The 25,540-nt window shown below is 41.4% G+C and overlaps 1 protein-coding gene across 2 annotated transcripts in view; it reads left to right on the forward strand.

Annotated features, from left to right (window-relative positions):
* Nucleotides 1-25,540, forward strand: part of LOC118121388 (voltage-dependent R-type calcium channel subunit alpha-1E) — a 91,299-nt gene that overhangs the window by 42,382 nt on the left and 23,377 nt on the right. For both annotated transcript variants that reach the window (XM_035177222.2, XM_047343199.1), the window contains 15 exons: nt 11,055-11,158; nt 11,633-11,791; nt 13,316-13,506; nt 16,168-16,271; nt 17,859-17,974; nt 18,242-18,295; nt 20,516-20,611; nt 20,773-20,982; nt 21,098-21,210; nt 21,415-21,527; nt 21,684-21,815; nt 23,303-23,372; nt 23,559-23,676; nt 25,025-25,092; nt 25,302-25,393. In XM_035177222.2, the coding sequence (XP_035033113.1) occupies nt 11,055-11,158; nt 11,633-11,791; nt 13,316-13,506; nt 16,168-16,271; nt 17,859-17,974; nt 18,242-18,295; nt 20,516-20,611; nt 20,773-20,982; nt 21,098-21,210; nt 21,415-21,527; nt 21,684-21,815; nt 23,303-23,372; nt 23,559-23,676; nt 25,025-25,092; nt 25,302-25,393 (1,740 nt within the window). The remainder of the gene's footprint in view (nt 1-11,054; nt 11,159-11,632; nt 11,792-13,315; nt 13,507-16,167; nt 16,272-17,858; nt 17,975-18,241; nt 18,296-20,515; nt 20,612-20,772; nt 20,983-21,097; nt 21,211-21,414; nt 21,528-21,683; nt 21,816-23,302; nt 23,373-23,558; nt 23,677-25,024; nt 25,093-25,301; nt 25,394-25,540) is intronic.

Raw genomic sequence — 25,540 nt, forward strand, 5'->3', positions numbered from 1 at the left:
AAGACAAAAGGAGAGAAGAGATGAGGCTGGAGGAAATAAGAGGGATGCCTCTATGCGTAATCGTACGTATTAATTGGCACCTTTGCCGTCTCACTCGCTGGCAAGGCCTCCATTAGACTGGCAACAGTTGGCAGAGGGGGACGCCCACCAAGGGTTTGTGTCATCACTTTGTGCCAGACACTTGGAGTGGTGGGGGTGGAGGGAATGATGAGAGTAAAGCTGTGGAGACCGGAGAAAAGAGCATTTCAACTTTGTCTTCAAAGAGCAGGATCGTTTTAGATGAGAGGAGAAGGAGGAGTTGTTTATGTCTCCTTCAGAAAAAGCTTGTAAGATAGAAAAGTGGGAAACAGAGAGAAGAGAAAAGGATGCTCAGAAGATTGGATGACACAATAAGGCTTAGATGTAGACACACATATATATATATATATATTTATATACCTTCTATATCTTCAGGACGATTAGAATTTTGACAGATATTTTTATCATGATGTCAACAACAAGTCTACAGACATTTTTATCATAAGGAATATGTGACATGAAATTAAAATGGCTCTTTTGGCATAAATAATAAAATGTAATTGTTGATTTAACATCTTGAAATTGCTGTCCCTATTTTTATTTAAAATCCTATAATTCTCTATTATTCTTTTTTAGTTTTTTAATTAGCAACTCTACAGTTAGGACATGAATTGAGAGGGGAGAGAAAAGGAGGGATGGGAGATAAGCTGGACTCAAACCAGGAATGCTGTAAATATGTGATTAGGGTCAGAACCCAGAATAAACCACAAGGATGCTCCGAATGATTATTTTTCTTCACCTAATTATCTTCTTGAATAACTGCAAAAATCGGACGGATTTTCATGATCTTTGATTTTTCAATAGATCATTAAAACCAGCCTACATCCCTGCCTTTGAAACGACCAATGTCATGTGGCTGAAATAGGGATGGTTCAGTGGAGTCTCTGAGATCCGACAACACCATGGTTTTAATAGACACCGCCTTCTTTTGCTCTGAGAACAGATGCTGCAGCCACAGTCCTTATTCCTCTCGGGTGTCAGAACTGGATTATTTGTTGCCAGGAGCGAGAGAGCACATGCACCAGCTTTCATAATAGGCAGTGAGAATATTTTGAGTTTCTCAATTTATGTACTATTTCAGTAAGAAATGAATTTACAAGTATTTACATTTTCCGAATTTACCCATTCCTTTTCATTATTTTCTCCTTTCTTTTCTTCGCCTTAAAGTTTTGTCAGTGTTGCTAAAGTTGAGATGTGCTGTTGATGTGATATTAGTATCTCAGAGAAGTCTTGTGAAAATAGTGAAAATACTTGTACCCGTACCTGACCCACTGAACGCTGAAAACACAACCTGTGTGTGTGTGTGTGTGTGTGCGCGCGCATTCATGTGTATGAACCAAATGTGCCACTACTGCATGTCTTTTAGCCAACAGCACCTTCTGTCTGTTTGGCAGTCATACACCTGTTAGAACTGTCTGACACACAAAAACACACACACACATACACACTCGTATGTAGACACACAGACGGATCTGTCCTCTCTAGTCTTATTTTCCATCTGTTGTCTGATCGATTGATGAGTTCAGACACAGCGGGAGTGGATGTGTCCCCCTGAGCAGTTACCGTGGTGACTGAGGACCCCACCCCAGGTCAGGCTGTCACTGTCTTCGTGTCCCGCTGCTTCCCTGGTCAATGTCTCTACAATTAGACCAGAGCAGGACAAAAGATTTGTCAGTTTTTTTTTATAGTTCGATGTGGAAATGCTCTTTGTGTGCGTGCGTGCGTGCGCGCGTGTGTGTGTGTGTGTGAGAGAAAATACTTACAACCAGCCTTTATTTTACGAATCAAACAAAGTGGAAAATGACATTGAAATGACTTCCCAGGGAACAAGTGGTGTTTCAGCTGTGATCCTGAATTAAGTCAGTGAATAAGGACGAGGATGTAAAGGAAACTGACGGTCTAACAAGCCCACTCTCTCTCCCTGTATACCACCTACCTCTCTCTTCCTCTCTTTCTGTGAAACAAAGGCCGTGTCGAGAGCCCTTAATCAGTCTAGTCTGATATCTGATCAGAGCAGATGAGCTGAAGATGAAAGCTGTCCTTGGTGTCAGCTGGATCTCAAGTCAAATTTAAATGCGGCCCTGTTACGTGTGGAAGTTACTTGAAAGAGGTTCGAGCTGAGATGCATTCATCACAAACAGGCAGTTCCTCTTTACTCGTTAGATTTCAGGTCGACAAACTTTTATGGCAATTTTCAGTTTGTCATTTGCTCCTGAACAGCAGCGGTAAAAGACTTGTCTGACAAAATAATCCTGCAACTGAATTATTGTTGAAATTCCTCACATGGGGTTGAGAATGAAATTGCATGTTTCAGAGAGTTACCTGCAGATTAAAGTGCAGTAAATACCTGGTTCTGGAGAGTCTGTCATGCTGAATTACTTTACATAATGTGTGTCGATGTGATTTCTAGGCAAATAGACGACCCACTCACCTGTACTTACAGAAAAGCTGTTCTCCCAGCTACGAGGATGCATTGAAGACACATTGAGACCCCAGTTACTGTTTGGTTGGTGGAGCACTACAAGTAGGGGGTCCACTTAAACAGTAGACTTGACTGGAGGACCAAGACTGATACTTTTTGAGAAAGCAGATTTTTCATGTTGGGGTCAGAATACAACAATATCTGTTATAGCCACGACCCAGAGGACATAAAGGGCCTCAGGTTGGTTTGGAAACTATCAATGGGCATCGGGTGCTAAAATGTATTATTTCATTTCATGTAAGGTGTGGTAATAGACGGCAAGAGTCTTTGAAAATTTAGATATTTGTCTATAGGGCCTGGACGAGTTCCAGTGTTCAGTGCTTCTTGTTCCAATGTGCTGAATTATGAGGGGCAGAAAATGAAGAAATGTTAAGATGAAGAATTCATCTAAAGTGAATTTTTATTTAGATCAGTGGAGCACAAACTGTTCTTTTAAATGGAAACAAACGATAAAATCTCACTTAACTGGGTTAAAGTTGCATTGAGCAGACAAACCAAGCCCCAAACCTGAATTCAGAATGGTTGATGGTGAATTATATATACACTATGTACCTTTAGACACTGGGACCTAGACACAATCCTGTTTGCGCTCTGCATGAACAGACCATTATGATCAATCAAACATAGATTTGCAAAATAAGGTCCAGTTTATAATCAGTGCCTGCTCTTCAGTTTGATTTGTGAAAACAATACAGTGCAAAAGTTCAGAGTTCAATTTGCCAATAAGTGTAGGTGACAGACATTAATCACTGCACAGGGTTTTCTGAGGACACCATGTTTGTCATTGCTGAAGCAGCCTCCTCGAGCAGTGTAACTGTCAGAGAAGAATCTTTGCCAGGAAGCCATGTGTCACATTTGGCTTTGATTGTCCACAAGGCACAAAACAGCCCTGAGCCAAAATATATTCTCCTCTATTTCTCTGCATTCCAAATGTATTACCGTATGATGATGAAAATTATCATTGGAATTGTATGATATATGTTTTTCTAATTATTATCCCATGGAAGGACGCCAGTGGAAAAGCCCACAGCATCACATTTTAAATGCTCGCTTCCAAAGATTAAGACTATGACATAAAATGATGCAGAAGACATCTGGATTATTTATATTTTATTTTGAGATGTTCTGAAATACATATCAGTTTTTATATTTAACAGTGTAAACATATTAAAGAGTTGGAAAAAGCTGAAATATCATCACTTATCAAATCTTAGTGTTTATTCAAAATGTACTGTAGCGAGCCACTTTGGCTTCGTGCTGAATGTGAACTTTTGTGACCTAGAACGAGACGATCTGCCAACAAATCATCTCTGCACTGAACTAAATCATCAGATCTCTCACTTGCTCTCTCTCTCCCCTCATCTCTCTATCTGTCTCTCCCTCCCTCCCTCACTCTTCCAACAGATGGCTAATAAATCATTTATCCAAATCAATTATTCATTCCTGCCAAAGAGCAAACATTTAGCAAACTGACACATAAACCAATATGCAGGGCGATAGTCAACTGATAACTGATTCATATATATAGCCAGGCCATTACTGACGCTGTTGATATAAGGAGGAATAACATTTGATGTGTGCCTTCTGTGTGTGTGTGTGTGTGTGTGTGTGTGTGTGTGTGTGTGTGTGTGTGTGTGTGTGTGTGTGTGTGTGTGTGTGTGTGTGTGTGTGTGTGTGTGTGTGTGTGTGTGTGTGTGTGTGTGTGTGTGTGTGTGTTTCAGATTCAGAGTTTCAGATAGGGAGGGGGTTAAAATGAGAGGGAGAACACTGTGGGAGGCGAAGAGGCTTATATTAACTAAACCAACCAGAGCATCACTGTAGGAGTTGCTCCACACAATTCTTTATGTCAAGACAATCCGCTGTACACACACACACACACACACACCACCCACCTCACCGTGGGCCACCAGAACAGTTATTTTAATTGATTGTGCTGCAGAATCACAGGTCTTCATAAAGAAGACAGATATGTTTTGTTTTTTTCTTTTTTAAATCCTCATAGGGGAATTCTATTGGACTTGCTTCTTCTTTGAGATTGGTCTGAATGCTGTGACTGCAAAAGCTGAGCCACTGCTTGGCATTCATGAGAGGCTCTGACTGGCAGATTCAAAGGGGGCTTTTATGATCAGAAGAAAAAACACATTTTAAAAAACCTCCCCTCAATAGTTGGGTGGAGAGTTTAGGATGATATAAATATTTCTCCACGCTAATCTCTTCCTTAGCTTATGTGCTTATGATTCCATCTTATATCTTCATCATCTCACTGTGTGTTTCCTCGTGGTGCTTGTTGCTGCTGGTGTTTTTCCTCCTGATTCAATCTCCTGCAAACCTTCCTCTCGGATACTTACTGAAACATGAATGATGATATATTGTTTGGTGAATTACACTTTGCTGGCTGGAAAAACCTCCCAGACATTTCTAGGAAGTGAGGAAAGTGGTTTGACCAAATAAACTCTACAGAAGTTGTCCAAATGACCTTAAGAAATAGAAATCTCCTTTTCTCAGCAGGTGTTTTGACTTGTCATTCATTCAGGTCCTGCTGATACAAGCTCTTGAATAATCACGAGTCAGACTCAGCTGTCAACCATGACATTTCATCCCATATTTATAGCATCAAATGCCGCATTAAAACCAAACTCACCAGAAAAACTAACACTAACAAACATCAGCGTGATATGAACTAACTAAAATGACAGAAACCATCTTTGAGAAAAATGTATTTGAAGTGTGTTTTGACTATTTATTTTGGCTCATGTCCCATCCACCAACATGGAGGGGGCAGGTTTTATAACCTATACCGCAGCCAGCCACCAGGGGAAAAATCAAGATGATTTGGCTTCACTTTTGGGGAGCTGCCATGTCGTCCATCATTATATTCAGTCTCTGGGTATTACTAACAACTGCATTTCACTTAAATGTGACATTGGTCGAGTTTGTTGACTATCAGATCAGATCAGGTTGTAGTTAGACAAAGCTCTGCTGGGAATGTCATGATGCTACCAACCTCTCTGTCCCAGTAACAATGATAAACCAGTATGCAGGTTCATAATATTGTGCTGAAAGAGATATTGTCACTTTCATTCTCTGCTGAACAGTATTTAAATTAGACAGACTTAATTGACAAGTGAATGTAATTTTACTGCCATGTGCAACAAGAGGAGAAAGTGATGGGTTATAATTGGGTTTTTGGCAATTACATCCCCCTTATGATGTCATCATGATTGAATGGAAGTGTAGTATATGAACCCCTCACTCGGGGCCTAGTCACCAGTGGTGTTTGAGATTTGATTGAGAGAAAACTGAGGATCTGAATGTGATGATGAGAGGACTCGACCACGGCTCTGCATATGGATGTGAATGCGTTGGGAAAGAGGGTCACAGCGAATTACTGAAATGAAAGCTGACAGTGAGAGAGGAAAAAAGATTTTAAAGATTGACAGCAACGATGTAATTGGCGGATTGAGATTTTGGTGAGATCTGATTGGATTACTGAAAACACCCAAAGTCCAGTGAGGGGGAAAAAACAATAGTGAATAAATGATTCGGAAAGATGAGTTTTTACTGATTGAACCTACTCTGATGTGTTCGACAAGACTAGTTTACTGCCTGTCCTAAACCTGCCTGTCTGGAATGGGCTGTTTGTTTAGAAAATGCAAAAAAGTTAAATTCACCCATTATCTGCTCACACCTATGGAGAAGTGGGTGAAGTGTTTGAGTCCTCAAAACACTTTTGGAGTCTCAGGGGTAAACAGCGTTGCAGCCAAATCCAACACAATTGAAGTCAATCGCGACCGCTTCATCGTACGTAATAAAACAACAGAAAAAACACAACATGCCACCATACTGCAATGTTTAGTGGACTCAAGCACTCCCCCACCCTTTATCGGCTCAGCGGTGAGCAGATAATGAGTGAATTTTTGTTTTTCGGTGAACTATTTGTTTAACATGTGACACGGATAAGATGAACAGTTAATTTTACACTGCAGATTTATTTTAGTGCCTTTCGGAGCTGTGAGCCACATGCTGACGAATTAATATCTTGACAATAGTCAGGTGTGCTTGTGTCATATGAGTTAGCAGCTTGACGGTGACATGGAGCATAAGTCACAACGTTATCAGTATCACAGCCTGACGCTTGTCACAGCAGATTTGTCACGCTGCAGGGAGCTGTCACATCTGCAGGGCATGTCACTGTTACTCACTTATCATGGCTGACAACTCCGACCAGGACATCAGCTCAGTTCACCACGCTGAGCGTCTCACATAACTGCACATATGTGTGAATGATGTGTCAGCTCCTGGTGACTAAAAGGGACTTTATTAACCTGTTGATGCCCCGGGCAGCTGTCGGATGTGTGTCGTCTTTTGGGATCAATAAAGGTGTCCGTGAAGTCACTGCCGGGGTTCAATCAATCCAAACGTCTTCTTCTCATCCAGTTAGGTTCCAAACTGTAGCATTTATTGTGCACACTGTTATTGACGGAGTATAAAAGAGGGACAACATATGAGAAACATGGGATCGGTTTCAACAAAGCACATCAGGGCGAAGAAAAAATAAAAAAAACAAGTTTTAAGCTTTATATGTTTATAACTACATTTGAACTCCCTTTAATTAGTAACTCTGGCAGAGATAGAAAGCTGCAGTTTATGAGGCGAAAGGAATAGTCTTAATATTTTCTGTTCATTTTATTTAATCTTCTAGTCTATACTTTCTTCATGATGCTCTTTGTGGGCTAAATTGTTCAATCATTAAGTGTCTTTAAAGATGCTGTATACATTCCTGACCGTTACAGTCAAGAAGAGGCTTTAAACTAAGAGAGTAATTCAACCAGAGCCAGCTTGTAGTAGGTCAATATTTTAATGAATTTGTGCGAGAGACTCAAAAACTAAAAGCTCCCACTGGAAGAGAAGAGGAGAAACGAGCAGAAAGCCGAGCACGTTGGACTGCAGATTGGTAATCAGAGCAGAGGAGTTAGTTCCGAGGAGTTCAGCCCACTGGCAGCTCACATTGTAAATTAGGTTATATTTCCACTATCTGTCATGTTTTACAGTGTGATGAAATATAAAATGTTCAAGTCATTTGTCATATAAACACAGGGTCATGAAAAGCAGGAGAATAGGTCAGCGCAGTAACATTGATCTAATTGTCTGTATCTTATGTTTCTTTGACTTGTATTTTGCTTATTTACACATAAATAGAAAGATAAACAAGTCAATTTAACATGATATGATTTTTCCACTTTTGTCAATACCATGGACAGTTTTTAACAATCATGCAGGTGCAATCGTACATCACTGCAATTCTGATAAAGGTTTTATCTAAAATGAGTTTTTGCAGCATCACAGATGTGTCTGTTCTTTAAAGGAAAAAAACAGCAGCTAACACCAAAATGTACATGTAATATATATTGTATTAAAAAGCCCACTGCCTGTGTACATCATGTATGTAGATAACTTCTTTGTATCTATCCAATCAGGCAGATCATCTCTTTTAGCTTTAACTGGCACTGTATTATTATTATTAGCATGACCGAGATACTGACCTCCAGACTGCAGCCCAGGACACAGACACAAAACTACCACAGACCAGGAGACAGCAGCAAACATTGTTTTTAGCTATAATATCTTTATTATCTGCAAGTATGAACACATGAAGAGGATTTTCTCTTTTACTTTGGCTTAAAAACAAACAATATTCAAAATGAAAACTAGCTCTACAATTTCTGACTGCAAAAAAAAAAGGAAAGGATGAGTGTTGTAAATTAAGTTGCACTTTGAGAGCATCCCGCTTCACCTCGACAAACGGTCATTATTAGAAAACTGGGCCCAGGACATCCACTGAATAACAGCAGACTTAATGAGGAAGCCATTTTTAGATCCTCCATCCCATCGTCTCCATAACAACTAAAGGGCAGCCAGGACTGACTAATGGTCTGTTGAAAGACAGAGAGATGGAGGAAGTGGGGGATGAAATGACAGAGGTGGCAGGAGACGGTGGATGGAGTGATTGGAGTGAAAGAAGGGGAAAGAAGAAAGTGTGAAGGAAACGAGTTGTTGAGACTGGAGTGAGAAGGGGGGGGGGAAATACATCTAAAGGGGGGATAGTTAGAGGTGTGAATCTCATGAGGATAATTTCATTTCTATATTTGTGTGGATGATGGTGTTGAGCTATTTTAATCTTGACTCTCCTCCTCTCGCTCCTCTTAATTAAATCACATGACGCTTTGTGTCGGCTATAGACAGGACTAATTCTCACCACCCCTATCACAGTCGTATAATTGGGTCTATGTTGCTAGTTCTTTTTCAGCTGTGTGATGATCAAGCCTGCAATCATTGTAGAGCAAATGACTGCACCAAGATGGCACTGAAGTGTAAATCATGTGCTTAAAGAGCTGTAACTCTTTTACATAATCCAAATATCAGGTCTAATATGATGTTGCCTCCATCTTTGTCTTCTCAGTTTGGTTTGTTCTACGGCTGCACTTGGTAACAAATGTCACCAAACTGCATCATCTTTTAACAGAGATTATAGTAATTCCTACCTGAGCCTTATATAGCGCTAGATCAGACTTTATATAGAGATGGATGATGCGTCTGCCCCTCCTCCCTCCATCCAAAGCCAAATATCCCAGATATGAACGCTGCAATCTTGAGCATTTGGAGCCACAATCTGTGCAGTAGTAGCAGATGGAGCCGCGGTATAAAGGTCCATACACACACTCGACCAATCACGAGTCAGTCTCAGCTGTCCATCATGACTTTTCACCCCATTCTTATAAACTCAAATAACTAATATAAACTTGTAGTTAGTGGAAAAATAAGCGGTGTATTTGACGTGTACTTTTGCTTTTTCTTTTGATCAATTTGATACACATTAATATGGAGAAGGCGGGTTTACGACCTATACTGCAGCCAGCCACCAGATGGCAATTAAGATGCTTTTGCTTCACTGTCAGGAAGCTGTCATGTCGTCCATCTTTATAAACAGCCTACGTGCACAAACCAAACTCGAGTCATTTGCTTCACTTGTCCTGAACACAAAGTAAAAATAGCACAAATGAATTAAAGATTCAGTGTGTACGATTTAGGTGAAAGGGAGCTATTGAAAATGAAATAATCCTATTGTTGTTTTCAGTAGTGTGTTTCATCTACATTGTATGAATTGCTGTTTTCTCAACCCTAGAATAGGCCCTTTATATTTAAATGATTTATATTTACATCAGGAGTGGGTCCTTTCTATGGAGGTGGCCATGCTTTTTTTTACAGTAGCCCAAACTGGACAAACTAAACACCTTTTGAGTTTTTATGACAACTGAAGGCTACCACAGGTTCTCTGTCATGTTTGGAAGGGGAGGGTGAGGTGACGGGTCTTCAGCTGCAACATGCAACTTCACCACTAGATGTCACTAAATTCTACACACTGAACCTTTAAAGGGGCAGATTAGGCTTTTGAAATTTTGATTTTAGATTTACGTCATCATTTGAAAACTACACTTGATTAATATAGTTATGATTAAGCATGACACCACAGCACAGTGAAAGTTGGAGTTAGGGAAAGAGGTAAATTGTATGACTCTCTGACTTCAGACTACTGAAATAAAATGTTGTCCAATTCTCTCTTAAACAAAAAACATAATCCTCAACTCCCCTTTTTGCTATTTTCCTTCTGTCTTTACCTCACCTCTCCATCTGCCTCTGTCTCTCACTCAGCCGGCATCCAGATGAAATGTGTGTTCAGGTCAGTGGAAAGTGGAAAAACAAGAGAAAGTGTCAGAGGTGCGATTATAATTGGGGGGGAGGCTTGAAAAACAGGTGAAGAGCGACAGGAAGAGCAACATAAAGGTGTAGAAAGAGAGAGGGGGAGGCAGACTAATTAGGAAGCATGGGGGGGGCACCAGACACTGCTTTTCTTTTCCTCATCAGTTTGAGGGTTGAAGGCCACAAAGGTGTGTTTACCGGGTGGAGTAATGGAGGACACAAAAGAAAACAAACAAAGTAAAAATTGAATTTCTGAAGGACTCTGGCTTTGTGTAGCAGATGAGGGATGAAGGCTCAGTGTGTGTGCATTTGTGCGTGTGTGTGTGTGTGCACGTTTGTCCGTGAGCTGCGTGTCTCTCCAGCCAGAGGGTGTCCTGCCCTCCCTGGATGGAGCTGCTTTCTTTGTTCTCCTCCTAAATAGCAGTTGTCACAGTCGTCCTCCCACACACAGAGAAACAGCCAAAAGCCCCAAAAGCATCCTCGTTATTTTCTGTTTCCTCTGCTTGCTGGAGACCCTCACGTCCTCATGCACTCCATATCTGAGCAAACCTCCCTCACCATGTATGATGGCCTTAGTGTGACTGGGGTCTTTCTTTTTTTTTTTTCACAGCTCCATAAACCAAGAAACTGTGGCATTTAAAAGCATCTGCAACACACAGGCAGCTGTGTCTCTGTCTCTCTGTATTCTTTCTGTGTGGGTTTGTAAATGTGTCTGTGTATGTGTTTACCTCTATAGGATCCTGGCTGCGGCAGGGGCACATATGAACATCTCAGTGGACCTGAGGACGCTGAGGGCGGTGCGAGTGCTTCGACCCCTCAAGCTGGTTTCAGGCATCCCCAGTACGTGCCTCACTTATATCAACGGACATATACAGATATACACATTGAAAACTTCAGAATAATGCAGTCCAGTATAACTTGCTGCTATATATTGCTGCTATGATAACTAATAAACTGATTATTTTTACTATTGATTATCCTGATCTACAAATTCCTGGGAAATTCAAAAGAAAAGCTCTTTCAAATCAAATCGATAAAATACTTAAAAGACATAAAGTAAATATTCTCATTTGAGATGGTGGAATCACATATTTATATTTGATATTTTGCTTAAAATATTCTTGAATGATGAATTGATTTTGTTAGTTGTTGGAAAATTGGATTATTTGATTCACCATTTAAGGTCTACTGGACACCTTTTTTTAAGAAGATGTACTGTGAAGCATAAGGGATCAATGTTTATTATGAGTGTATCACAGGTTTGTAGAAGATGTGATCTCACATGAATCCTGCTGTCGTGTGCTTCACCTCCAGGTCTGCAGATTGTCCTGAAGTCAATAATGAAGGCCATGGTCCCTCTGCTGCAGATCGGCCTGCTTCTGTTTTTTGCCATACTCATGTTCGCCATTATCGGCCTGGAGTTTTACAGCGGCAAACTGCACTACACCTGCAAACCACAGTCTGGAATACTGGGTACAGATACACTTGTAGCTTATCTCTGTCGTATACAGGTTCACTTAGTTATACACAACACCTCCCAGCATATTAAAGTCAGTATATGCATGGTGTTACTTGTTTATTCAGTATGCACAGCATGTAAATTGGACATTTTTAAATGACAGCTTTGAGAACAGATGCTTTCTATACTCTAAATACTTATAGAATATAACTGCATATGCCCACTAGAGTGCTTGGACTGCAATCTTCTTTTCAACCCTGACGGAGCAAAAGAGAAATCTAACTGAGCCCGACATGAGCCCAACAGATCAAGCCAAATTTTTTCCACAATTAGAAACATGTGCACTGTAAAACAAATCAAGTAGACGGCCCAGCCAACGTCACAGAAACCCAGACCAGACACAAATATTTCAAAATCTTTGTCCGAACCTGGCCCAAGAGGTCCCAACAGGTCCCAACAGGATCAGTTTGAGTATCCACTCTCTAATGCACACACACACACACACAGAATTTCCCATCCATTAGTTTCGCACAGATAACAAGGTGAGGAGATGGTAATGGGATGTTTGTGATAGTAGCCAATAGTAACATCCTGTACTGTTATTCAGATATTGTTGTTAATCTTAAGCTAAGATCTGATTTGAATTTCATTATAAAACAGGGAGCGTCCTCAACACAGCTACCAAACACTGATGGCATGGATGACACAAAGGAGAGTAACATGTAGAAAGGACCTAAATTATTTGGAATTATGCATTAATATGAACAAATAAAAGATTCAGTTTACAGCTATTTTTAACAACAAACTGATTCAGGGTTACAACGTTATTATTGTTCATGTTAAGTGTGTATGTGTGGCTTTATGTCATGTGTATTTACAGAGAAGGCAGCAGCTCTATTGTTATAACCACAACTCCCTAAACACATGCGTGCCCACGATGTGACGGCAGGCTGCAACTGGAGACTTGATCAAACCAAACCGACGGTGTTGTCCTGTATGATTAAATCCAACAAAAGCAGCGCACCACAATGGTTTATTGTACGTTCGCAGCTGTCATTAACCACCGAGCTGCTCCTGTCACTGTCACACTGAAGCTGAATGAACAGCGAGATAACACAGACACACTGAAGGGAGCGTTTTATGTCAGTGAGTAGTCATATCACAGTTCAGACAGGTACTCTGAGTGGTGGAGAGAGATTAGTCTTCGTTTTTACACTACATTTTACTGCTGACTTTACTGACTGTAAATAAGAAGTGTTTCAGGTTGAGAATTCACTGTCACACAAGTTAAATGTTGGGTAATAATATAGGGTCAATGGTGTTCACTTGGTACATAGATTAAAAACTAATATTTCAAACTTAATTTACTCAAGCTTAAATATCATTAGACCTTAGTGAAATATTTATACTCCTTATATATACTTTATGGTCTTGACCTTCTATGTAAAGTGCCTTGAGATTATGTATATTGTGATTTGGCGCGATGCAAATATAATTTAACTTGAATTGAAAATAACTTTCATTACCTTCCTGTTCAGAAAACGAGACAGTGGACTCCTCTGAGTATGAGTTCCCGTGTGGTGTGCGGCAGTGTCCGTCCAAATACTCCTGCCACGGCACCTGGATCGGCCCTAATGACGGCATCACCCAGTTTGACAACATCCTGTTTGCCGTCCTCACTGTCTTCCAGTGCATCACCATGGAGGGATGGACCACTGTCCTCTACAATGTAAGATAGCTAACACACACATGCACTCAGACGTGTGGCACTCACTGATTGAATGAGGGTTGAATTAGTGTTTTGTCTTGCTGATGGTTGCTGAGGGGACTCCCTGCCCCCCCTGTATCCTCGCCTCTTATACTGTTTGCCTGTGGATAGAGCACATGTGGAGGAAGGATACTGGGTTCTGATTTTAGTGTTGAAGCTGCAGAGTGCTGCGTCAATTCCTGTTTTGCTCTTAGCTTGCGTATGCTGCAAGGCCTGAATAGAGATTAGACTGCCCAGCTATGAAGTATGGCTGACTTCAGTATATTGGAGGAATGTTGTTTTGAATCACTGACTGTATAAACTTCTGTTGTGTGTGAATATGAGCATGTTGAGTAGATTCATTGTAGATTCTCAAAATACAAAATCAGTGTACAGTATATGTTTATGTATACTCTTCATAACGAGTGCACCCTCGAGATAAAGTTAGCAGAAAACTTCCTTCTATGCTTCTATCAATATCCACCTGCACTACAAAAAGTAAAACTAAGAATATTTCAGTCAGTCAACTCATGAAATGTTGAAATCTTTAGAGTGTTGTGTCTCGGTTCCAACTTCATCACTTCCACAGATAAGATCTCTATCCCCCCTGTTGGAGCCTGTGGGTGGATCTGGGGGAGCTGAATCAACAAGCAGGGCAGCAGAGGCATTGATAAGCAAAGTGAAAGTAAGGGAAATATTTGCAGATATTTGCAGTTTAAATACCGCCAGGAGTTTGTATATGATAGAAAACTGTTGAGAGTGAGGCATGTCACATGAAAAGAGCACCACAGCTCCAGTCGGTTCCATTTATTCTTCCATTTTGTGCTAAATTCATACTTGATTTTTGATCTGAGCTGGACTTGCTTTTGCTCTAAGACCAACTGACAGGATGGACGCGCACAAGTCAAAAAAACTGAAAGCTTTGATCCAAGTCTTTCAGAAGTCCTGAAGAGACTTCTCTAGATCCACCAGCCTTACTTTTAGAGACTGTGTTTTGAAAGCTTTACAAAAGTGAACAGGAGAACTTATCATGTCGCACCTCCCGGAGACATGTGTTGAAGTAATGAGCACTGAAACCAGTAATAATGTAATTGTCTGCTGTAGAGGAAGTGTCAGACAGGGATTTGCTGCTGCACAGGGCTTCACGAGCGTCTATGTCACAGTGAGAGGAGCAGGAGGACACACTCACACAGTGTGCACACAGAGAGGCCGGCAGTGGAACCATTTGGTAGTTTGATGAAGCTGTTGCCTGTGTGACCATCCAACCAATCAAGTCTCATCATGCTCACATCTGCTCGCAGCAGGGCCGAATTACAATACCTTGTTCCCTGTATGAAATCATGTCATTATAACAAGTCATTAGAATAACATATTGCAAAATAATTATCATTGCCATCACGTGGGGCTGCTCAGCTTTGACATTTGCAAAGTCTCCGTATGCATGGATATGATGAACTATAGTAGGACCACCTCTACTCCTGTTTGGCTGATTGAATGATTGCACAGACAATCATGCAGCGGCAGTGTAATGCATCAAATCATGCAGCTTGGCACGATTGTTGGTTTGAATATTTCTGAAAGTGCTGATCTCCTGGGATTTTCACTTTCCAACAGTCTGTAGAGTTTCTCAGAACAACACATGTCGGGTTCCTCTCCTTTCAGCCAAGAACAATAATTTCAAGCTTCCATGGGCACAGTCTCAACAAAACTGGACCATTGAAAACTGGGAAATGTAGTCTGGTCTAATGAATCTGAATTTGTACTGCGGCTGCAGATGGTAGAGTCAGAATTTGGCATTCATAGCATAATTGTATGAACCCAACCTTGTGTCAACAGGCCAGACTGTGATTGTTGGTGGTTAAATGGTGTGGGGAATGTTTTCATGTCAGATTATGGGCCCTTCATAACAATCAGGCATTGTTTGAATGCCACAGTCTGTCTGAGTATTGGTCCTGACCATGGTCCTCCCTTTATGACCACATCTACAATCTTCCTGGTATTACTATGGTTTACCCAATACAGAGCCTGGAGCCTATTACTGTGACAATGATGACTATTTTGTAAACCTTTTGTACACTGTATTTTTTATAAAAGAAATAAATAGCTTTTTGATTCAGATTTGATACTGGTTTAGTCAGAGGTAAATGACAGAGTTGTTCCCAAATGTTTCACAGCCATACAATTTTGATTTTGTCCATTTTCACACCAATTTGGAAAAGATTGTATTTGGTTTTCTAAGTGACGCTGAACGAGCTTCAGTGATGGACGAGGACAGACAGAGGAAAAAGACAGACAACATGTTACTGTAACAGGACTGCTGACCACAGACACTTGTATTCTCAGAAAACCATATAACCTTCTCAGGTCGAGTTTCTTTAAAGCAGAGAAGCAATATATCATCTTTATACAGCCGCAGTTCACAGAAAACCTCCACACACTCTCTCTGTGAGGCTGAAGCAGATCAATACACATGATGTCTCTGTTCGGAGCTCTGCCTTCTCCCGGGCTCAAACCTTCAGCAGCCACACAAATACCTAAACTTTCTTTGTATTTCTGTCTTGTGTCGCAATGGCAGCATGAGTCGAGTCTGCTCCAGCCTGACTTGATTTTATAAAGATTAAACTTTTTTTTTTTATGTCTCAGACTGACGATGCCTTGGGCCCCAGCTGGAACTGGATCTACTTCGTCCCTCTCATCATCATCGGCTCCTTTTTTGTCCTGAACCTGGTGCTAGGAGTCCTCTCTGGGTAGGTTCGCTCTTTAGTCCTAAGATTCCAGTTTAAGCATATTGGGTTTTCAGTGTCTGACTGCCAGACAGAGTGTCCCAGTTAAGGGTCTGTCTATTTGTGTCTCAGTAATGCAGCCTGTAGCATAGCCCTTTATTTGACCTTCCAGTCCATTGCATGCTGGTCCATGGTTAAATGTTGCATTCAGGTAGTCTTTGGTCATTGGTATGAATCATGCATCATATGTAAAGTTAGTCATTGTCACTGCAGGATCTGAATCAATAAAAACTAGGACAACTGGGGTTGTATGCATTCACCTACCAGTGCAGTTTAAGGCTACATATTTTTTCCAGACCTTCGAGAAGTGGAATCTAATCAGTTTAATGACAAATGATCGAAATTTGAAGAAATTCCCTAAAGGCCGACTTGAGATATCATGTTCAAGAGGCCAAAAGTCACTGTGACCTTTGACAACCTGAATTTAATCAGTTAGTCTCAGTCTGATGTAACGTTTGTTCCAAATTTGAATGGATTCTGTTAAGCCATTCTTCAAACATATAAAAGCACATCATACAAGTGTGCTTTACTTTATTTACTAACTCGGCTGTAAACAAGAAATGTGGGAACATCCTCAGACATCACCCTGATGAAGGTAAGATAGCCCAAAAGGTTTTGTGAATAACTCGTGGGGAGAGGAGCTGCGTGAGGTGCATAAGTTTGATGGACTTGCATTGAGATTCACTCTGGTTTGCACCCCACCTTGTGTGGATTCTCAAACTTAGAAATGGTGCAAGATGTATAAGCAGCCTGCATATGTTGTGTATCACTGCTTATCCTGGTGCTTTTACTTTTCTGGTGGAGAGGCTTGAGAGCAGCTTCTACCAAGCTAGATTGGTCTCAGATGAGGGGCCATGAGAAAGCACACCAACACTCAAGGTTAGGGGGTTGGACGTGGAGCTAGCAATGATTCCCTGTACAACAAATTTTCCGTCACAGAGGCTACAAAGAGCTGCCAAACGGGGGCGCTCTCTGAGGCCTTGTGCCCAACAGATGACTAAGAGGATTAACTGATGACTGCTCAAATGCTCTGTTTGTTTTGGTCTCTGTGAAGATGTCTCAAGAGTATTTACAGGTTCAGCCTGGTCTTCAGGTCCTTCACACCATCCTTTGAAGAATTTATCAAATGAGCTGCAGGTTTACATGCACTTTATTTAGTTAATGGGAGTTTCTGTTTCCCTGGTATGTTGTGTGGATGTTGCAGAAACTATACTGTCAACTGTGTTTTGGCAAGTGGTGTCAGATTCTGTTCAAGTTAATTAGTTTTACAAAAGGTTAATTGGGGATCCATTGCCATTATCTCCATGGTAAAGAGAAGAGACCTGCCCCTCCCCCATCCTCTCTTCTCCTCTCCTCCCCCATCTTTTCCTCTCCTCTCCTCTCCTCTCCTCTCCTCTCCTCTCCTCTCTTCTCTTCTTTTGTGGTTGAATAAAAAATGAAAGAGCCTAGTTCCCGACAACAACAGCAATTTTCCCCAGTAATTATTTACCCCCCTGACCATAAATCCTTGTACCCTGAAAGAGTAAATACATGTTTCTGTGGTCTCTGCAGGGAATTTGCCAAGGAGAGAGAGCGGGTGGAAAACCGCAGGGCCTTCATGAAACTGAGACGCCAGCAGCAGATTGAGAGAGAGCTCAATGGTTACCGGGCCTGGATCGACAGAGCAGGTGGCTTTATTCCCAGTCACAGCCGAGAGGAGACGCAATAATTTGGCTCCTGATGAGAAAAAGGAAAATCGATATTTCACTTTAGGCTAAGACTAATCCTTTTAATTGTGGAACTATCGTATGCAACCTGTTGTCTGCATGTCGGCTTATTGTTGTGCCACAATTGAGCAACAAATATAGTTGCAAAGAAAGAGATGCCAGTATATCTGTATCGGAGCCATCATCCGCTGCTCATTTCTGAATATACTGTGACTTTGTGCTTTCCAGAGGAGGTGATGCTTGCGGAGGAGAATAAGAATACAGGACCCTCTGCTCTCGATGGTAAGAACTTCTTGTTTTCCTGGTTTGTTTGTGCACATTGTCACTCTGCAACTCTCACATTGCTTTACATTCTGTTTCAATTTTAAGCTGGCCAGTGTGCTTTGTAAAGGCTATTCAGTCATATGCTATTATAGTTTTTGTTGCTTATTTTTATGATTTTAGGACAGCCAAGATTTAGGTTATCCCCTGACCTAATATAGCGCCACCTAATATAGCGCCATCTTCAGGTCAAAACTATAGGATAACACATTGGTTTTTTGTGCTAAACATTCCCCTCAGTAGCTCTACTTAGCTGATTTACTCTATTTAGCAAATGTTAACATGCAAAACAAATATGTTGAACATGATAAATACTATACCGAGATCAAAACATGTTTTATTTAACATTAGGCCCCACAGACCATGCTTTCATAAATTAAACTGTATTAAAATTGTGACCATGCTAGTATGCTGATGTTAGCATTTAACCCAAGTTGCATCTAAGTAAAACATAATGGAGCAACTAGCAAATTATCCATATTGTTATCTATATCAATTGACTATTTGAGCTTGCACTTGCACAGATCACTCTTACATCTCACTCTGCAACTCTGAATGCCACATAGAGAGAGCATTACCAGTGATGGTGTTAAACCTGCCACTAGACACAGGGCTCCACAGAAGGCTAAGTCCCTGCTCTGACCCTCTCAGCTCTACTTTGACCTTTCCTCCTCGCTAAACCAGCAGGGCTTTTATTAAATGTTGATTGATTGGCAGCTCTCAGGAGTCTGCCAGAGTGGAGTACAGGTGGTGCCTATGGTGAGAACCTTCCTCTGCTCTGCTCTCCGACTGCACACACACACACACACACACACACACACACACACACACACACACACACACACACACACACACACACACACAGTCACTGAAAACTGAGAGGAGTGTTTCCGCTTCAGTATGTTTCTGTGACTTGAAGTTCACAGAAGTACAAAATCGACGAAATGATGCAAATATGGAGTATAAACAGACTGCAGGCTGCTGGGATGGAAATAAATGCAGAGGCTCCAATAGCGTTGCCGCACTGTAGTTGCCTTAGCAACCTCTGATCTGAAAAGGCAGAAACATGCGTGTGTGTGTGTGTGTGTGTGTGTGTGTGTGTGTGTGTGTGTGTGTGTGTGTGTGTGTGTGTGTGTGTGTGTGTGTGTGTGTGTGTGTGTGTGTGTGTGTGTGTGTGTGTGTGTGTGTGTGTTGACAGGACCATCCCTGCCTTTTGCAAACACTCCTGTGTGTGTGAAATGGCAGCAATATTTGTGTGTGTGTGTGTGTACATATATGTTTGAACAGCGGCTTATTTAAAAAAGTCCTCAAGCAAATATTGACCTCAAGTAGATTCGGCACAAGGTGGCGGGAAGGTGTTAGTGGTGTAGGCTAAAAGGTAATCAGAAACACATCCGTGAACACTCATCATACTCGCCTCGGCATGTGCGCACTGCACGGCGTGTCTCCCCCGACATTGTATGGCTGTAGCACTTGAACGCAGCTTGAATACAAAAGATGCATGGACCGTCAAATCGCCTCAGAGCATGGTTTGCCATGATGGAGATCTCAAAATAGAAGCAGAAGGTTTCCATTCAGTTGTTTGGATCATTACACAAACATTAAATCATCGTTTTTATCTCATTCATAATGAGCTCAACTTTGCCTTTCAGCTAAAACTTCACAGGCATGAGCTCGTCATGCAGATGCTCCTTTTCATTGCATTGTCATATTGTCTATTTATTGATGTCTTTATAATGAAGGGGTGGTCATACAAAGTGCTGTTTGGGCCATGTTGATTTACAGAGAGTATACGGAAGTGCTCACTTCCAAACTTGATAAGCACACAGTGCTGGACAGAAGCCATGAAAACCTGAAGACAAGAAATGTCTGCACAATAGTTAATGCTCCCATAAAGTTTAGACTTAGGCACAGGTCCTTCTTCAGGCCCTAAATGTTACCTGGGAGATTTTTTAACAGCTTGTGGTGTGCAGATCTTTCTTGTCTTTCATGATTTACAATCACTTAAATCTAATCTGTGATTCAACATGACAGCATCAAGGAAAAACTGATTCAATGGTGTTGCCCAAACCTCGGCCTTGTGTCACTGCCCTGACAGTATGCTCCCTCTAATTCCATAGAATGCATTACTGTCTGTGCAGCTTGTAGTACTTTTTAATCCTCATCATGCTTTGTCAGCAGTGCTGAAGAGAGCCACCACCATCAAGAGGAGAGGCGTGGATGTGGTGCATCGAGGGCAACCAGGGGAGGAACAATATGGTGACATCTCCTCTGTGGGTGAGTGGGAGTCTGGACAGGCTCATAAATATGGGCATATATTGTGTACGTACTGCAGTGCATACTTGATGAGGCTGTTTAGCTCACACTCAGGGTTCAGGATTCAGAGTGGGAACATGTTGTACAAGTACTGTCTCTCTCTGACTCTTGTTTCCCCCCAGGCGTCCCCATGGCCAGACCGAGTATCAGGAGCGTCAAGCGAGGTCCGGCGGCCTATTTTCGGCGGAAGGAGCGTCTCCTTCGCATCTCCATCCGCCGCGTGGTGAAGACACACACCTTCTATTGGACGGTGCTTGGCCTAGTGGCCCTCAACACACTTTGTGTGGCTATAGTTCACCACAACCAGCCTCTCTGGCTGTCCACCTTCCTCTGTGAGTCACACTTCATTTGGGCAGCTGCAGGAATATGATGCCTCTAAAATTCACTGTTTTATCATGTTTTTGCAATAAGTCAGTTTCAGAATAGTAATGACTGTCTCTGTTCCAGACTATGCAGAGTTCCTGTTCCTCGCTCTGTTCCTGACTGAGATGTTCCTGAAGATGTACAGCCTGGGACCACGTCTCTACTTCCACTCCTCCTTTAACTGCTTTGACTGCAGCGTCAGTACTTTGTCTCCCTCTCCTCATATTTGTTTCTCCCAAAATTCAACTGCTTGTGTTGATTATTGATGCAGCATCCTCCCTCACACCCTATATCTCTTTCTTTCTGCATCATTTTTGTCTCACTCCCTTTCTCTCCTCTCTCGTCACCATGTCATAAGTGTCCCTATACATCAGTTTATTGATGTGTTTTTTAATTTTCAGGTAATTGTTGGCAGCATCTTTGAAGTGCTCTGGGGTTTCTTCAGGCCTGGAACTTCATTCGGCATCAGTGTCCTGCGTGCTCTCCGTCTGCTGAGGATCTTCAAGATCACCAAGTTAGTCACTTCCACAGTCTTTGTATTGTAAGATCTTACAAAGTTAAACTCTTACTTGAGTGTTGGAGGTCACTTTTATACTAATTAATTTCAGTATTAGAATTATGCACATTGTTTTATTTTTCCCCACTAACATGGCCTTTTGTTGCTGTCAAGGTATTGGGCGTCTCTGAGAAACCTGGTGGTCTCTCTGATGAACTCCATGAAGTCCATCATCTCCCTCATTTTCCTTCTCTTCCTCTTCATCCTTGTATTTGCGCTCCTGGGCATGCAGCTCTTCGGTGGCAGGTAACAATAAAAAGTCATCAGCAGCTAGAAATGCACTCAGAGAGGCACAACACCCGCGCTGCTTGAAGTCTTAAATATTCAATAGCTGCTACACTTTATTGATTGACAAAATGATAGAATTATCATAATCTGTGAATTTAAAGAGGGTTGCCGGCCAGTTAAAATTATAATAAATTGATAATATCACTGTAAAATGAGATCACAGGAGCCGAGGAGCATAATTTATTTATGTTTTGGGGCATATAATGAAGTGTATATGAATGCTGACAACAGACGGCTCCCCAAAAGTGAAGTCACTCCATCACCACCTGGTGGCTGGCTGCAGTTACAAATCCTGCCTCCTCCGTGTTACTGAATGGGACCAAATTAAAAAGGGTTAGTTTGGTTTTATTTAGTTATTTGATGCTATAGAAACAGGTTGAAAAGTCATGATCTACAGCTGAGACTGACTCTGATTGGTCGGGCGTGTGTATTGGCGGGACCTCACTACAGCAGCTCCATCCCTGATCGCTGCTGCGCGGACTCTGGCTTCAAATGCACAAGATGGCAGCGTTCATGTCTGGGATATACTGGCGTCCTTTCTGTATAGTGGGGGGGGAATTGGAGACTTGTTGTCCATCTTTATTTATAGGGCATATGTGTGGTGCAGCTATTGATATCATTACTGGATTATTTTGTATTGTTTTTAAATATGTCAATTAAACATGTTTAAATAATTATCAATGCGAAATGCAACTGAATTAAAGACCATATCAGTTTTATATACATGTATATACACTTTGAATGATGTAACCTTGACCATTAACAGATTTGATAAAAAAATCTTTGACACAGGTCCTGACCCTTCCCCTTAAACAATTTGCCACCTAATCCAAATTGGATTAAAACTGCCGGAGTTATTGTTGTGACAAACAGACAAATGCCACCAATTACAGCACACAGGTCCACTGCAGCATTTCATGGGTGTTATCGATCTGTGCAAAACACTAGTGCATGTAGCTGGGTATCATGTCTTAAGAGGCACGTTGCCTGAGTCAGATAGACAAATGTAATCACCTGCTGAAAATAAAGCTCGGAAGACATTTCCTGTGGTTCCAATGGACACAAATTCACAAACTTAACACAAGTCTGATGTAGACGTCTTGGTTCAGTGGATTTCTCTTTATTGAACAGACACAGAAGTGAGAAGCGAATAGATTGTCCTGTTCACAGTTGTTTTCATTATAGAAAGAGACTGAGCCTGTGCCTTTGTCACACTCAGCTATTGCTCGCTTTCCCCTCGAGTCCAAGGCTGTTTCCAACAAGCTGTCATTTCAATAAAGGCCGGCTGAATTAGACAAGCTTGGCATTAACTGGCCTCCAGAATACAGAGTTTAGAAAAAAAATCCAACTGCTGCTCCTTCAGCCAGCCAGTCAGCGAGGAGGAAGATTGATTTTTCTCTGACTGTGCTTTTTCAAGACCATATGTGTCACATCTTGTTTCAAAGGTTCATCTTTGAGGACTACACCCCGACAAACTTTGACACCTTTCCCGCCGCCATCATGACCGTCTTTCAGGTCTGGAAATGTGACGTTTTACTGCTCTCTGCCTCACACACCTTCACTACAGCAAATCACAATGCAAGCTAATGTTTAATTATTTATATCGTTGATGTTTGCGAAGCACAACGTCTGTGGATGATATTCTGTGTGTGTGTGTGTGTGTGTGTGTGTGTGTGTGTGTGTGTGTGTGTGCTTTCTCAGATCCTGACTGGAGAGGACTGGAATGAGGTTATGTACAACGGTATTCGCTCTCAAGGAGGAGTGAAGTCTGGCATGTGGTCCTCCATCTACTTTATTGTGCTCACATTGTTTGGAAACTGTATCCTTCATGACTCCTCTGTCAGATGTGGAAGGTTTCATTCACTTTACAGTTGTCACTTTCTCTGTCATGGTAAAGTAAGGCCCTGTCCCAATTCACCCCCTTAGCCCCAGCATTTGGCCCTACCCCTTTGTTTTGTGCATGGCCTTGAAGTGACCATCTAGCCCTATCAGGGGGTAGGGCCAAGGGAGAGGAATTGGGACAGAACCTAAAACTCTTAAAGCTGGTTTTCTTCTAGGTAGGTCTAAGTGTTTTATTACAGTAACTATAGTGCCAGAAAAACATTCAGCGCTTGAACTAGTAATATGAGTCCCATATTTTCCAGTTAATTTGGGAAATTCTCCCCCTGATCTCCGCTAATTAATTGGTATTTAGAAGTGAATTAAAATGATATTTCCAAGAAAAGACACAATTTTGTACTTACTAAGAAATTAAGAATATTATTTTATGCAGTTATTAAGCTTGTTATATTCAACTTTTTTTTGTAAAAACAGACAATTATATAGTAGGAACGTTTTCAGGAAGTTATAAGTATATAAGAACCATAAAATGAAGCATCACCTGAAAAACTCAACTCAGAGCATCTAAATCATTTGCCATTCTCTTACCAAGTTCCTCTGGCTAACATGTCACCAAAGCCCTGCTTACATGTGTGTCAGGGACACCTGTTGAATTCAGTCCCATTCGTCTCTCAACTTTTGGTCCATGTTTCAATCACCAACTCCAGACAAAAGAAAAATAAAATGTTTGAGGCATTGCACCACTTTATGATACACTCTATGGTAAAATTGCATGTGAACTGAAAAATGGAGCATTAAAAATGATGGATAGTAAGCAGAGAGTAACAAACCCTTATTATCAAATCTTTGACTCTTTTTTTATCAATTCACAAACATTTATTCATTTTCATTATTAATTCTGGATTATTTTTTTATCACTCCCACTTTCAATTATTTTCTGTTATTTCCACCCTTGAGGCCACTTTCCTGAAATGATAAATGGCAGCTTTGTGTTGTGAATGATGAATGTAGGACTGAGTTTTACTGTTTTAATCAAATCAGCTTTACATTAATCAAATCACTTGATAATTTATCACTCCATTATTAATCTCTATTTTTATTTTATATAACCTTTTTGTGCTCAATTTCTAAGTCGCGCACATTTTCTTACTGCCTTCCCTTATACCAGTTCAAGTAACAGAGCATACAGTCTGCATGTGAGAGGTGACGTGTGCCTTTATGTCTAGATTAGATCACACAGACTGACTGGATGGTTGAATCCCATGCGAGTACAGTTATCAGTCTCTTAACAAGGAGTCGGTGTCAGTCCTTAACTCAGCTGTGACCAGACACTCTGCTGAATGTCTTCTTGGCCATCGCTGTCGATAATCTTGCCAATGCACAAGAACTCACCAAGGTACTAAACGGAGATATAACCATAAAGTGTAAGACTGCTCTAATATCTGCTTTGATTCTTGTTGGAACCTTTTACTTTCTGCTAGATGATAATCTCTTCACTCTGTCCAGTCCAATTCTGCTCTCTCCTACATTTCACTTCGGTTCTGTTTAATTATTTAAACTCGCAGATGCTTTAGTCGTTCAGCCGCCTTTTCCTCTCTTGATCAGGATGAAGAGGAAGCAGAGGCAGCGTTCAACCAGAAGCACGCTCTCCAGAAAGCCAAGGAGGTCGGGCCGTTGTCCTCCTTTATGTCCTCAGAGTAAGTAAGAAACCGCTCTCCCTGCCTGACCTGCTCCTCTCCTCGCCCTCACTCCCTCCAGAGCGCATCTATGGGTCTGACCCACTGTGCACGGGCTGCTGTGTCCTCCAGCAGATGAAAAGTCCTATCATTTGGTGCAGTAGGTTA

The sequence above is a fragment of the Hippoglossus stenolepis genome, chromosome 14 (assembly GCF_022539355.2).
Source record: "Hippoglossus stenolepis isolate QCI-W04-F060 chromosome 14, HSTE1.2, whole genome shotgun sequence".
NCBI lineage: Eukaryota > Metazoa > Chordata > Actinopteri > Pleuronectiformes > Pleuronectidae > Hippoglossus > Hippoglossus stenolepis.